General features: G+C 34.0%; 2 protein-coding genes and 1 non-coding gene across 3 annotated transcripts; 2 read left to right on the top strand and 1 right to left on the bottom strand.

The window, feature by feature from the left end:
• Positions 1 to 1540: 1540 nt before the first annotated feature.
• TRNAW-CCA (transfer RNA tryptophan (anticodon CCA)) lies at positions 1541 to 1612 on the bottom strand. The gene has a single exon. It is a non-coding gene; the product is annotated as a tRNA-Trp (tRNA).
• A 989-nt stretch (positions 1613 to 2601) lies between these two features.
• Positions 2602 to 5662, top strand: LOC118028343 (origin of replication complex subunit 2). Its single transcript, XM_035031904.2, has 6 exons — positions 2602 to 2878; positions 2987 to 3093; positions 3446 to 3578; positions 3788 to 4082; positions 4629 to 4856; positions 4936 to 5662. The coding sequence occupies exons 1-6, from the start codon at positions 2750 to 2752 to the stop codon at positions 5133 to 5135; spliced, it is 1092 nt and encodes a 363-aa protein (XP_034887795.1). The 5' UTR covers positions 2602 to 2749; the 3' UTR covers positions 5136 to 5662.
• A 1845-nt stretch (positions 5663 to 7507) lies between these two features.
• Positions 7508 to 9754, top strand: LOC118028344 (L-type lectin-domain containing receptor kinase IX.1). Its single transcript, XM_035031905.2, has one exon. The coding sequence runs from the start codon at positions 7644 to 7646 to the stop codon at positions 9663 to 9665; it is 2022 nt and encodes a 673-aa protein (XP_034887796.1). The 5' UTR covers positions 7508 to 7643; the 3' UTR covers positions 9666 to 9754.
• Positions 9755 to 15256: the final 5502 nt, after the last annotated feature.

Below are 15256 nucleotides of genomic sequence, written 5' to 3'. Positions count from 1 at the left end.
CATACGGGCTTTTGCAATCCATGGTTTCATAACTGAAAACTGAAAAGGTACACTGAAAAAACCTTTTTCTAATTGGCGGGAAAGAAGAGAAAAATGAGCTCCTCGGCGATAGAGGCAGATGCTTTGCTAACTCAACTGCGTCCAAGCATTGTCGAGGCTCTCTCTCACCGTCCGATGGAATCGTTATCAGGTCCACTACAACACTTCTCTTTCTCTTTTGATTTTATTTTCATAAAAAAACTCTAGGGTGTAATGTAACCAGTACCACACTCCAACACGTCACAGTCCGACCCATTCCTTTTCAATTTACCACACTGTTATCACGATCAGGACACGGTAGTTAATTTATCGGAACACGGCATCGTTTTGATCGTTGAAGAAACCTGCTATCTCCAAGCCAAAGTTTATCTTCAAAAGGCGTTGATCATGATTTCTAACTCACAACTGATTTCTAACTCGCTCTGTTTGGTTGCTGGGTTCATAGGGGACTTGAAGGAAATAATCTAGTAGCAGTGATTATCTGGGATAGTATCCTACTTTGACTAAATGAGTCCTCGAATTAACTTGATGTCTAGCCCTGACTAATAATTTGTTGTTGTGGAGAATCTTGGGATGGAGAAGAGAATTGAAGTTTCTGGATGTCAAAGTTCCTAGAATATTTGGGGGATTATCCTGATTTTTGTTTTCAATTACTTCTTAACAACCAAACAAATTATGAATTACTTTTAGATATTATGGGTGAAATGCAGGTGAAGGAGATTGAAGAGTCATGGATTGTGATCCCATGAAACCTGAGATCTTCCTTTCACAATTTTTTCATGGTTGAAAAAATAACTCCAGTCATCAAAAGCAAGAACATGTTTTGTTAGGTTGGAGGGTTTTTCACTGTGAATTTAAAGTCCCTAACACACAAGAGGCTCTCCTGTTTATTTGGTAACAGTTATCATAAGCTGTCAATTTACGCAGTGATCCAAGTAATTTGTGCATCTGGATTTAGTATCAGCCGAGATTCTGCTGTAACCTATATCTCTATCTACATCACAGACCTGCAGAGTGACTAGATGGCTGCATCTATGCGAGAATCAAGACTAGAATCCCAGATTTACCATGGAAAACAGAAAGATGTGGCAAAATTTGCTTGCATCAAGCATGCTTCTTTTACCTGATAGCTTATTTATTTCACTAATTGTCTGGAGATTTGGTATTTTCTACCAAATACTTTTAGTATTGCGGTGGGAGAACCACTACATTATCAAACAAGCATTTATTCTGTATAATTGCCCGGTGGAATTGATTTTTCTTGCAAAATGAGATTGATAATCCTAGGTCAATCTGTCAAGTAAAGAGCAAAAATAAATAAAAAATAAAGTATATCTACCCCCCTTATATAATTTGTCGGCAAAAAATACCAAGAAATTCTCTCCCATGAATTAGGGGAAACGAGAAATAAAAAAAAAACAAATATATAAGGGATCTCTATCTCTTTTATATAACTTAGTACAAAGCAACTAAAAAAGAATTGGGAATGTTTGAAGGGAATTGAACCCGACGTGAATCGAACACGCAACCTTCTGATCTGGAGTCAGACGCGCTACCATTGCGCCACGGATCCCGTTGATGTAGAATGGTAGTATAAAGTTATATATATATCTTTGAAACGTATGAAGTGATCCCATTCCAGATTCTTTTTTTGTTTGAGAAAAAACTGTCGAAGCGGCAAGCCAGCTTTTGCCAAGATACCTCGATAGGAAGGTCTTATCTGCAGAGTCTATAATGTAAATTATTTTGCGTGAAAATTGAAAAATGTTTATATTTAACAACCAGAGGGTCTGAGAGCCTGCTACCTTCATCACAGAAAGAGGGGTCAATGTTTGCTTTTCACTTTGACATTCATGAAGGAGATCTTGAATTTAAATGAACTAAGAATAACAACTTGAATTTAGATGACTTTAAAATAAATATATAAAATAATTTGCCTGAAATAAAAAGAGGCAAGTAATTAAAGAATCATAATTAAAAGGAAAAAAATATGTATCATGCTTATTTCTATTCTCAATGGAGTTGGAGTTGTTCTTGAAATTAAAAGGCATTAACAAAAATTGTAATTTAGTTCTTGAAAGAGACTAATAATCCTAAGAAAAATACAATGATCGGTGTTAACTATATTTAAAGAGAAACAAAAATCATGTAAAAATGTTCTTTAAAAAAAATTACCTTTCATGTTTTTATTTTTAAGTTCAATTCTTGCATGGCATGTTATTTCATAAATTTTATTTTAAGTCGGGTCTTTTATGTGAATTTAGAATTAATTTGAGGTATTAATTAATCGCATTTTATTTTATTTTGAGCATTTGTATCCCAAAATTAGCAAGGTGGGAAAATTGGGCTTATTGGCCCATTTCATTTTATTTTGAGTTGAGTCTCTTTATTGAGCTTTAGAGTTAATTGATGGATTTTCTTGAACCAATCACAGATACGTTGAATTAATATATAGATTGGAAACAGAAAACTTGGATCGTATAAGGACCTAATTGTGAAAACATTTATGTAAGAGCTAATTGAGATATGAGATCCACTCAGGGGACGAAATTGTTTTCGCTCCGAAAGAGAACTGACGCGGGTAAAAGAGGCCACGCCAACTCTGTATTGGCGGGAAAATCCCTAAATAACAAAAGAAAAGGAAAATCCCTAATTCCTCAATTCCAGCAACCAACCAGGAATTCATTCTATCAGTCAATTACCCTCTACTATGGATATCAATGATGGAGAAGAAGAGGATTTTGAGTTCTCAAGGAACTACTTTCTAGCAAAAGAATTAGCTGGGTCGGGTAAGAAATCAACCCGCAAGATTTCTGATATCAATGTCGTCGATGAACAGGTCGCTCACCACTCTCTTTATCATCATTTTCTTTAGTTCCCTTTTATTATTAATTTTTTTGATTAAATATTAATTGGTTTAAAAAGTTTTGTTTTTTTAATATTGCAGGAGCTAAGAGCGGCAGCAGCTAATATTGAGCTAAAACATGAGAAAGAGATTAATTCTCTTGTTAATAGTTATAAGAGCTTGTATCCTAAATGGGTTTTTGAACTCAGGTAATTAGTTAAGTTATTGCAAGTATTTGTGAAATTGTAGTATTCGATGAAGTGGGCACGATTTATTTGATGGAATAAACTGGCACGAAGAGTAGTAAGTTAGGCGCAGATAGCAAATTGAAACCCATTTCGAGAAAAAAGAAAAAGAAGAAACGATATGGCCTCAAGTTTGGATTTGAGAGTTTAGTTGATTTTTTTTAGTGGGTATTGGTTAGTTTTATGTACTTAATTTTTCATATACATTTTAGATAATTTTATGAAAATAATGGGCAACATCCCCTTGATTCTTTGTTATGAATTTTCTTCTTGAGGATTATTTGCACTAATTTATGATTCTTTACTATGAATTTAGGTGTGGATTTGGCCTTCTAATGTATGGTTTTGGATCGAAGAAGGTACTGATTGAAGATTTTGCTTCTACAGCATTAACCGAGTATTCTGTAGTAGTCATCAATGGGTATCTTCAGTCAATTAATCTAAAACAGGTAATCTACCTGGGTGCCTTTTGTTGGTACTTGAACTTATTTATCGATTTACACATTGATATTGCCAGGTTCTTAAATGCTGATATAACATTAAAATGATTCCTTGGCTTAGAAATTCAAGCCAGGCATAATACAGTGGAGTTTATGCATGATACACCGGCCACCATTTTCTTTGTGCTATGCTAACTACTGTAACATCATGACTGTAGGTGGTCATTGCTTTAGCTGAAATTTGGTGGGAAGAGTTGAAAACCAAACGAAGGACTTCTTCAGGGGTTTCATCTAAATTTCAACAGCCTTTTAATTCTCAATCTATGGATGACCTTCTTGCATTTTTGCATGAATCAGACGTGGAGGAAAATGATTCTTTTGTGTGCATTGTTGTTCACAATATTGACGGGCCTGGATTGAGAGACTCTGAAAGTCAACAGTATCTTGCGCGACTTGCTTCTTGTTCACATATCCGCATTGTTGCCTCTATTGACAATGTTAATGCACCTCTTTGTGAGTATATCTTATTATAACTAGTTATGTGCAAACACAATGGCTAGTTGGGGCAATCTGCCAAGTTAAATTGTTTTAAATTTTATTTCTGTGGCTCCATCCTATGGTTCTCAGAATCAGGTTAAACATATTTCCTAAATGGTGAAACATTTCATGTCATGATTTCTCTGGGTGCCTCAAAAAATGATCCATGTTTTATGTTAACATTTAGACTTGTTTGCAACTGCTTTGTTGGGAGATGAAGGTCTAAATAGGATGGTCCCCATTGGCATATAGGGTTAACATTAAGGTGTGAAAATTGTTCCAAGTGTCTTCTGAATGATGATGAACCCTCAATTCTTGCCTCAGTTTCACTTTCATTTTGTTTCTATGCCGTGGATAAGATGTAAATTTTCATTTTTCTGTCTTTCCTATGATTAAAGAACAGAAATCTTTTTGGAACCCTTTAGTAATTTTTTTTCCTTGGTTCATCTTATACATTTATCATTTACCGTCCTATTCCAATTGTCTAGGACCCTAATAACTGTACTGGGTTTTTTTTGGCAGTGTGGGATAAGAAGATGGTTCACACCCAGTTTAATTGGTTCTGGTATCATGTTCCTACCTTTGCACCTTATAATGTTGAAGGAATCTTTTTTCCTTTGATTCTCGCTCACAGCAGTACAGCTCAAAGTGCCAAAACAGCTGCAATAGTCTTACAGAGTCTGACACCCAATGCCCAAAGTGTGTTCAAAATTCTTGCAGAATATCAGTTGTCTCATCCTGATGAAGAAGGCAAGTGACTACGCATGATGTGGAGCATTATGTTTCATGGTTGAAATCTTATATGCTCCCTTTGATTTGTCATTTTCAGGCATGCCAGTTGATGCTCTGTATACAACTGCTCGAGAGCGCTTCCTTGTGAGCAGCCAGGTCACATTAAACTCTCATTTGACAGAATTCAAAGATCATGAGTTAGTAAAGACTAGACGACACAGTGATGGCCAAGATTGCTTGCACATCCCGCTTGCAGCGGATGCCCTTGAAAAGTTGCTTTCTGAGATCAATCAATAGTTCTGACTAAGTTTGTAAATGTATTTCGCATCCTGCTTGCTGTGGATGCCCTTGAAAAGCTGCTTTCTGAGATCAATACAATATACCTGGTACGTGCAACTCAGGTTGTAACTTGAATTAGTCTCATGATCAACTCTTAATTTCGATCTCTAGCATGCTGGCAACCTATTGCAGCAGTTCGCATGAAAAAACTACATTGTATCTTCGATAGTCTTTGGAGAAACCTTTTTGCTCATATCTTGATGTTTCCTTTAAAATACCTCTGTTTAATTCCATGTAAGCTTGACTATTCCCTTACCAGAGAGGAGCCCAATGCCAATTCTGGAGTACCAACTTAGTCCTGCATTTCCCATTTACGTATCATCTGAATTTTATATGTGACGTTTAGTTAATTTAAGGTGTGTGGTCATTTACTAATTATAGGATGCTATGTCGTTCGGTTCCTGTAACACGGTTGGGACTTGGGAGTCTCTTAAACCATATGAATACTGCAGGCCATGTTTTGTGCTTGTTTTTTTTTTTTTTTCTCGAACTTAAAGCTGCGTTATTGTTCCAGAACTTTTCTATATCAATTGGGCTATATATCCATAGCTTAATCAAGTCACAAACTTTTCTATTCGAGCACCTACACTGTTTGAGATTGGAATATCTATTAATTTTCTTTGGAACCTGGAGATGATAGAAAATCAAAATACCACAAATCAAAGAGATGATTAGACAAGTTTATTCATGGAATCTTGATTCATGATTTATCAAAAAAAGAAGAATCTTGATTCCTCCAGCAAGGCCTGAATCGTTATATTTCACATAATGCAAGACTTTTGGGAATTTTATACATGTACTTACACGTACCAGGATTGATAGAAAATTTTGAAAAAGAGTTACAGTGGATAGAATCACACCAAATTTTTTCCTAAAAATCATTTTTCGCTCATAAATCCCTTTATAAGTAGTATTATTGTCCGCTGATCATATAAATGAGACCATAACGATGCCAAAGTTCTTAACAAGAACTTTTACTTTTCAAATGCAATTGGGCTTGAGATTTACAGTTTTTGGACAGCTCATGATCCTTTATACGCATTGGATCTGGGCAAAAATAGATGTGGGCCTTGAAGCTCGAATTAGTGCAAACACTCCATATTGAGCCTGTATAATCAAAAGCTCGACTTGGGTCTAGGAGTACCCTTGGTGGTCTAATATGTTAAGAGTATTGAATAACTTAACAAATATCCTCAAAACGATCCAAAAAGTACAAACCGAAATCAAGCAAAAAAAAAAATTGAATTGAAAAAGAAAGATCAGAGCATGAAAGAAAGATCAGAAGAAAAATGAATAAAGATAATCTGTTACAGTTTTAAAATTGAAATACTTGCACTTATCCCATTTTTAAGATTGTACGCATATATATATACACACACTGTAAATAATAAAAGTATGCAGAGAATATAGTTTTCTTAATCTTCTGTCAACTTCTATTTCATTTCTGTAAATATTTCATAATACCCTCAAGGGCACACACCATCGACATAGGTGCAAGGACAGCTCGATGTCCTAATATGCCACAAGGTCTGTTATTTAGGCTCGAGGGTGTTGATGGATGATGAGTCGATGACAATGTAGTAAATATTGTCTTCAAATATATGATGTACTAAATAAGAATAAAAGCTCTAGATTAGCCCTACTTAAAAACATCACTAGTTGGTATAGAAAAAAATGGTGTACTGTTTGAGGGTCTGCTGCAAATACAAGTCGCTGTGGATACATGAGATTAACGCAATAAATAACACTAGATATATATGTGTTTTAATAAAAAAAACTATAGTTTTTTCTAATTGATAATAAAATAATGGTCATGATTTGAGTAGGTGAGATTCCACTGAAGGACTTTTGTGTCATTTAGTTTTTTAATTTAATTCTTGAATTTTTAAAAGTAATCTTCATCTTAATTTCGCTATTCTTACAATTATTCTCAAATACAATATACAAGACATTTTAAAAGAAGTTAAAAGTTAACACTTAATAAATTAGTAGTCAATTATAAATTATTTTCTAAAGTTGTTTTAAAAGGATTATCGTAAATTTTCTAGTTGAATTTCTGACCTTGACACCTTTCCTTGTTAAAGCCACAAGGTTCAAAAACTTATTGTGATATTTAAAGACGAGATTAGATGACTTGTTCCCAACTGGTGTTTAAGCATTACTTGTCATGTAATGTATGACACTAAGTTTGACTCGCTCAATCAGGCGGTGGAAATGGTTGTGGGAGTGATGTTTAAGGTTGTTTGTGCACAATTTGTTGCCCGAAGACACCTGGGATGAGAGTGATGTGCCCTTTTAATAATGTTTTGCGTCATTTTCTTGTACTCGCAATTCAACCCTGCGCCGGTTAGCCGGCAATAAATTTCCAAACTTGATCTTTCTTTACATTTTCAGGGGTTATGAATCCCTCCGTTGACTTTGCTTTGCCAAATAAATTGTATCTGGGATTGAAACTTGGGCATAAAGATGTTACACATCAGGTTTTGCTCATCAACTGCTTATTACTTGTGTCCTCCCATTATCTCTCTCACCATGACCACCTCTTTCTACAGTTTCCAAACTTTGAATCTCTATGTCATTTCCTTCCTGCTGCTGCTTCTTCCACCCTCTGCCAATTCAGTTTCCTTTCAAAGAACACGATTTGACCCTAGTGACACCAGCATTATCTTTGAGGGAGGTGCATCAGCTCATGTTGGAAGCATTGAATTCAACAGTGACACTTATATCTGTCAAGTTGGTCGAGCCACTTACGCCGAGAAGGTGCCACTCTGGGACTCTTCCACTACAAGGCTGACCGACTTCAGTACCCAATTCTCTTTTTACATCGACATTGAAGGTCGTACTTCTTATGCAGCCGGATTTGCTTTCTTCATCGCTCCTGTTGAGTTTCACATACCCCCGAATTCAGCTGGAGGTTTTCTGGGCTTATATAACATCACCACCAGTGACTCTCAACAGAACCATATTGTCCACATTGAATTTGATTCTTTTGCGAATCCTGAATGGGATCCTCCAATTCAACATGTTGGGATCAATAACAACTCAGTTTCCTCGGCCACATACACCTATTGGAATACCTCATTGCACAGCGGCGATACTGCTGATGTGCGGATCACTTATAACTCCACTGCAAAGAATCTGACGGTTTCTTGGAAGTATCGGGCAACTTCAACTCCTCAAGAGAATACAAGTCTTTCCTACATTATTGATCTCAGGGAGGTTCTTCCTGAGTGGGTCACGATTGGGTTTACAGCTGCTACTAGTAACCTTATAGAGCGGCATGTGCTTCAGTCATGGGACTTCAGTTCTACCCTGGAGATGAGTGAAACAAGCGGAAAGAGTGCCAAAAATATAAAACTCGTGGTGAGTCTGACAGTTTCAGGAGCTGTTTTGATTATTGTGATTGCTGTAGTATCTGGAATTTTGTGGAGACGGAAGTTGGTAAGGAAGAAAACAGCGGAGACGGTGAACTTAACATCAATCAACGATGACCTTGAAAGGCGTGCTGGTCCGAGAAGATTTTCCTATAAAGATCTTGTTTCAGCTACCAACAACTTCTCTCCTGAGAGGAAGTTAGGGGAAGGAGGGTTTGGAGCTGTTTACCGAGGGCAATTGACTGGTATAGATACGGCAGTTGCTGTGAAAAAAATCTCAAGAGGTTCGAAACAGGGGAAAAAGGAATACGTAACTGAGGTGAAGGTCATTAGCCAGTTGAGGCATCGGAATCTAGTGCAACTCATAGGTTGGTGTCATGATAGAGGTGAGTTCCTCCTTGTCTATGAATTCATGTCAAATGGTAGCCTTGATTCTCACCTTTTTGGCAAGAAGATTCCTCTCACATGGACAGCAAGATACAGAATAGCTCTTGGATTGGCCTCTGCTTTGCTTTATCTTCATGAAGAGTGGGAGCAGTGTGTGGTGCATCGCGATGTAAAATCAAGCAACATAATGCTCGATTCAAGTTTTAATGTCAAGCTCGGTGATTTTGGGCTAGCTCGACTCATGGACCATGAGCTAGGTCCGCAGACTACAGGTTTGGCAGGAACTCTAGGTTATCTGGCTCCAGAATATATAAGCACAGGTCGAGCTAGCAAGGAGTCTGATGTATATAGTTTTGGCGTGGTTTCTCTAGAGATTGCTACCGGAAGAAAAGCAGTTGATGCCATTGAACAGAAATCAGAAATGAGCTTGGTAGAGTGGATTTGGGATCTTTGTGGAACTGGAAAACTCAACTTGGCTGTTGATGAGAAACTTCAGTCTGAATTTGATGAGAATCAAATGGAGTGCTTGATGATTGTTGGGTTGTGGTGTGCTCACCCTGATCGCAATATAAGACCCTCGATAAGGCAGGCAATTCATGTTCTTAACTTTGAAGCACCATTGCCAAATCTTCCCACAAAGATGCCTGTTCCCCTGTATCATGTGCCTACACCATCGCTTAGCTCCGGTGAGCCCTTGATATCACACTCAATGGATGTGGGTCGTTAATCATGGCTTTTCACTTGTAACATGCAATAATGTAGATGGAGACATGAGTGCCGAGATGCTTAAATAGATCTTCTTTTTCATTTGGTCCAGTTCTTAGGGCACCTTTGTATAGCAGCTGCCATGGGAGATCTTTCTCTCCTCAAATAAACCTTTTCATTCAGTCTTATTTTCTAAATAAAGGTATTCCTTGCTATAAAGAATAAAGTCCCATTACAGTGTTTAAACAGCTGTCTTTCAAGCAGATCCTTGCTGTGTTGTAACTGAAAACTGTAGTTATGATTTTTGCCTCCGCGTATCGCCGGTGTGCTTGGACGGAAAAGGCTTGTGTATCGGGTGGTGGTACGGAGGCCTTCCTGCGATGGATGTGCTGTGGGCTGGATCCTGAATATGGACTTTAAGGCTTATTATGTACACCAAGGCCTTCGGGGCCTGGTTTGACTTTCTAGTTGGATCACAATCGGCAGCTGTTTCTTTTGTCTTCGTGCTGGGCCCCTCGGGATCTTGCAAATGACTGCCATCATGCCATGGCCACTTCGCTCTTGCTTCACATTCACAACAAGAAGCATTAATATCCCAATCACAACAAGAATCAACGGCATTTTTGTTTTTCGTATAATGAAGTGATGGAATTGCCTTTTTTTTAAAAAAAAAAAAAGAAGGTTGGTTTCAAAGATGTTTTTGTAATTTTATTACGGTTTTTTTTAAATTAATTTTAAAACTTTAAATAATATTAAAAATAAAGTTATACGAGTCAGCATAAAATAAAAATTCTCAATAATGTCATCCACGAAATAATGGGAGTGGCGTGTCATCCTTTTCGCATTGATAATGCGCATATGGATGGTGAGGGTGCGATAAGGCTCCAATAATTTTTGTTTCTTTTCCTCTTTATCTCCTTTCGTATAGTCTAAACATTCATGTCAACCCTTCTAAAAATTAATTGTGTCATCAAGTTTTTATTTTTATCAATTTTAACTATTATTTTTATTATTATTATTATTATTTTTAATGGTTTTAAAAAAAAAATTTAAAAATTATTCCTAAACATTTTATTTCATTTAATTTTTCTATCCAATCTGATCCTAATTCTTTCTATTGGTATTTTTTGTGTTTTACCCTTTTCTTATTTTATTTTTTAATTTTATCCTTTATCATTTTATTTCATTTAATTTTTTTTATCCAATCTTGGTCATCATTCTTTTGATTATTATTTTCTTGATTTTTTTTTTATTTTGTCTCTCCATATTTTATTTTATTAATTTTTTATTGCTATTTTTTTTATTAATTTATTCCCTAACTATTTTCTTTCATTTAGTTTTTATATAAAACTTAATTTTCATTGTTTTGATTGCTATTTGTTTTTTTTTTAATTCTTTATAATTAAAAAGTTTACATCATGATTTTTTCATTTATATTTTTTTACAAGATAATTTTGATCTCATGATCTACTTCATATATTAGATCTAAATTAATTCTAGTTATTGTCACCTCAATATTTTTTTATATTAAAAAGATAACATACATGCAGCATAACACGTATAACCTATCTAGTTGGAGACTAAAAAGCAAAACTAGAAATTGCTGTTCATGGCAAAGCGTGTAGATATGTAAACTTAATATGCATGGATTTTAGATCAATAAATACAAAATATATGGATAAAATTATATAAAATACAAATATTATTAGGTGAAAATTATTAAATTTTATTTATATATCTTATATTCATTAATTTAATTTATAAATAATGTGTAACTATAATCTATCTAATAATTATTTCTGGTGTGAGGGACAACCTCCACTGATAATAAACCCGAGCACATGCAGGATGCAGATGCATCCAATTTTATTTTATTTTTGTTAACCCTGCACTCAATACCCTCGACAAGATAAGACAAGTTGAGGTCAGGTCGGGTCAGCTCACGGTCAAACATATCTTCTTGGTTTCAACCAACCAACTAGCAAAAAATAATAACAATAAAAAAAAACAACAATTCTTCTTTCGTTTCTTTACTCTACACGCTCCCTTTGTAAGCATGCGGCCAACAAACTTTCTGTTTTTCTTTTCTTGATTTTTTTACAATTTAATATTTACAGAACACTGCCTACCGCTGCCTTAAGCATTTAATATATAAAAGAGGTTAGAATGCAGTGGATGTTATATTTTTAAAGTAATTTTTTATTTGAAAATATATTTAAATAATTTTTTTTTTTTTTAAAAATTATTTTTAATATCAATAAATTAAAATAATTTAAAATACTAAAAAAAATAATTTAAACTAGAAACTGTAAATTTTTCTAGGCCACTACATTTAGATATGCACTCTTTGTAACTTTTTTTTTCTATATATTATATATTTTTTCTTCTTATATTTATTAATTTAAACATTTGAAAATCTCGTATTCTAACGAAGAACTGTTTTTTCAAGAACAACCACCCCCACAGGCGTAGAACATAGCCATGAAAAGTCCAATTTATATCTAAAGTTCTTTCATAACTTCGTAAACATGTTGCTTCTAGCTTACATGCGTAAAGTAAGGCTTCTGGTTAACTGCTTTCTCTTCCAATAATGAAACAGTACTGTTATCCTTTTCATCTATGATGGCTTCTTTTTCAACAATTTTGCCCCATTAAAGTCATTTTTAAAAGCATGGTTTTGGGATTCTCTCGGAGGTTTAATCTTTGTCGGCTTCAAGTCAACTATTATGGGACCATTTTTTATATATATATAATTAACGTGATTATTTAGATCAATTTATGAATACCTTAATTAATTCAGCACGTTTTAAAATTATCAATCACATAAATCTTTAATAATCCTGAAATTTATAAAACTCGAATCTTATTACTTTTATACACTATATAAACTCTTGTAATTTATTCAAGATTAATTAAGATGAGATTATGAACAAGAACATCAACCTATCTTGATTTCTGATAATAAGGAAAATTTATTCAAATAAAATTAGTAGTTTATTTTTTGAAAATTCCTTGTAAAAAATAAAAAAAGAATTTAATCAAGTTTAATAATGCATTTATAAGATGGTTAAATCCAAGCTGAGTTATTTATAAAATACATTTTACAACAATAAAGCTAGCATGGGTGGTGATTTGTTCCATTATTTATCGTCTATGTTGGCCACTCCTATATATTTTTCTCATCATCTTTTTATTCCTGGTATAGATATTTTGGCGGAGGCAGTAATGTATCTCTCTAGTCTATTTTCATGAAAAAAGGGAACATCTTATGTCATTAATTCTTAAATAAGTAATGCGTCAACGCAGTTATATTCTTATGTTATAAGGGGCGTCGATCTTGTTTAATTTTTTTTATTTCAAATTATTTTTTATAATTTTGAAAATTATTTTAATATATTAATATAAAAATAATATTTTAAAATAAAAAAATATTTTAAAAAATAACAGGGAATTCCCTCGTAAAAACACCCCGGGTGTCACTTCTTCTGTTAGAAACTTGGGCACAACTTTCCAGCGATGAACGTTCTTTTCTTTTAGGCAGTGACGTCACGTCGCGTCATGATTTGATTAAAAGTCCACTAATATTGTGCATCAAGGCATTTTCCCTCCCACAAAGAACGGCAACGGTGAGTCAATGAGGGAAACGTTGCCGCAAAGACAAAAGAAATGAATGTACGGTGGACTACGAACGAAGTGGCCCGCCTATTGATTTGACAGTATCGGTCCATGTGGGTTTGGAGTTGAATGGTGTATAATTTATAATATATTTAAAATAATATATTTTTTTATTTTTTAAAATTATTTTTAATATCATTATATTAAAATAATTTAAAAAAATAAAAAAAATAAAATATATATTATTGGTCCCGCACTTCCATGTGCTAACGGAGCCCAGTTGAGAGAAGAACAGCGTTGGAACTTCATTTATCAATTTGTAAACGGTGCACTATTCTCTCGGTGTGAATATTAGCCACCTAAATATGATTGTAATTAATAAAACATCATCAATCAATTATCCCTTTTTATATTTAAAGACGTCTCAACATGGATCTTATATTCCACAATTAATATTAATTACATATTCTTGGAGATTTAAAGATATTCTAACGCATTTATAATAAATCGAGTCAAAGCCTATAGTATTTTTAAAATAAATTAAATTAAACATAAATATCACATATCTAAAATTAATTTAATGTATTTAAAAAAAAATAAAATTGGTTGACAGCAGTTGTCGATTAATTGGTATAATCAACCACAAACTTCTATCGGACTAATTTTCTTTTCTGTCTAATTTTTATAGAATAGTATTACCATCGGTGGTTCTGGAAGAAGATGATTGAGCACGGAAATAAAGTTCATGGTCTATATTAAAAAGGATTAATCTATATAATATTTGAAAAAGAAAAACACAAGTTCTAGATGCGCACCAACAAGCATGATTATAGCTTACAATGGACTACACAAAACAATATTTTACTTTAGTTAAAAAACAAAAGGGTCTAGAAATGTAGATACCGTTTGAGACGCGTTCTTAAAAAATTTAAATTTTTTTATTGTAAAATTTATTATGATTTTTATATTTTGGATTGTTTTAATATACTGATGTTAAAAATAATTTTTAAAAATAAAAAAAATATCATTAACATATATTTTAATATAAAAAATTATTTAAAAAACAACTCTTATCTTATTATCACATATACTATGTAAGTTTTTTAGGTCGTTTTTTTCCAGACAAAATTCACTATAAGTCCGAGCAGGAAACAACATTTTTTAAAGGGTCAGCCGTGTAGTGGATTTGGATCAACATAAATTGTTTATAGAAACTTGAGCTATGAGCTCTCGCTCTCGAGTAGGAGGCTATGATTATACAAATATTATAGACACGCTAGTTTGAGGGCCTATGCGCTTTATAAACTGAAAGTACCACCTATCTGCTCAAGAAGATGACAAAACACACCACGAGGAACGAGTCATTAGCCTTAAATATGAAACGGTATCTCTCGAGAAGCTAGCCACGTAGTGGGTTTGGACCAACATATCATTGGTGCTATATACAATAATGTGTGTATATGTGATAATGTGTGCTTTGTGCTCTTGGCTTCATGATACCGTTCCATACCAGCCTGGAGCTAGGGGGGTCTAGGTAGCTTATAAGGTACAAGGTATCGCATCTCTCTTGAGAAAAAACAAAACCCCCCACCATGAAGCTACATGCTCGAACCTAGGGCGATGCTTTTAAGAAGCTGGTTATACAATAGATAACTGGTTCGACCAAGCAGGTTCACCCGAGAGCCGAGCTACTCGGAGTTTTGGGCAGGTTTTTATTAGTTAAAACCCAAGTTTGTTATTAGCCCAATGTAATTCGAGTGAGATTTAATCTTTATTTTTTTTATTTTTTAAATAAATTTAAAAAAATATAAAATTAATTTATAAATACTGGGCATCACATATTTTTTTAGTCTATATGAAATGTGTTTTTAACCTTTTTTACATGTGATATATATATGAGATAATAAACACATTAATTAATTTTTTTTTATGAGATAATAAACACAGACAATAACACATGAAATATTTATTAATTTTTATATATAAGATAGTTATATA

The sequence above is a fragment of the Populus alba genome, chromosome 15 (genome assembly GCF_005239225.2).
Source record: "Populus alba chromosome 15, ASM523922v2, whole genome shotgun sequence".
Taxonomy (NCBI): Eukaryota; Viridiplantae; Streptophyta; class Magnoliopsida; order Malpighiales; family Salicaceae; genus Populus; species Populus alba.
Note: the sequence above shows the minus strand (reverse complement) of the source record. Positions and strands in the feature narration are given on the sequence as shown.

What these genes read in the sequence shown, in the direction of transcription:
- LOC118028343 (XM_035031904.2), top strand. Translation starts at nt 2,750, where the DNA reads ATGGATATCAATGATGGAGAAGAAGAGGATTTTGAGTTCTCAAGGAAC. An exon ending in TCAATGTCGTCGATGAACAG is followed by an intron (nt 2,879 to 2,986) that starts GTCGCTCACCAC and finishes TTAATATTGCAG; the next exon opens with GAGCTAAGAGCGGCAGCAGC. An exon ending in AAATGGGTTTTTGAACTCAG is followed by an intron (nt 3,094 to 3,445) that starts GTAATTAGTTAA and finishes CTATGAATTTAG; the next exon opens with GTGTGGATTTGGCCTTCTAA.
- LOC118028344 (XM_035031905.2), top strand. Translation starts at nt 7,644, where the DNA reads ATGTTACACATCAGGTTTTGCTCATCAACTGCTTATTACTTGTGTCCT.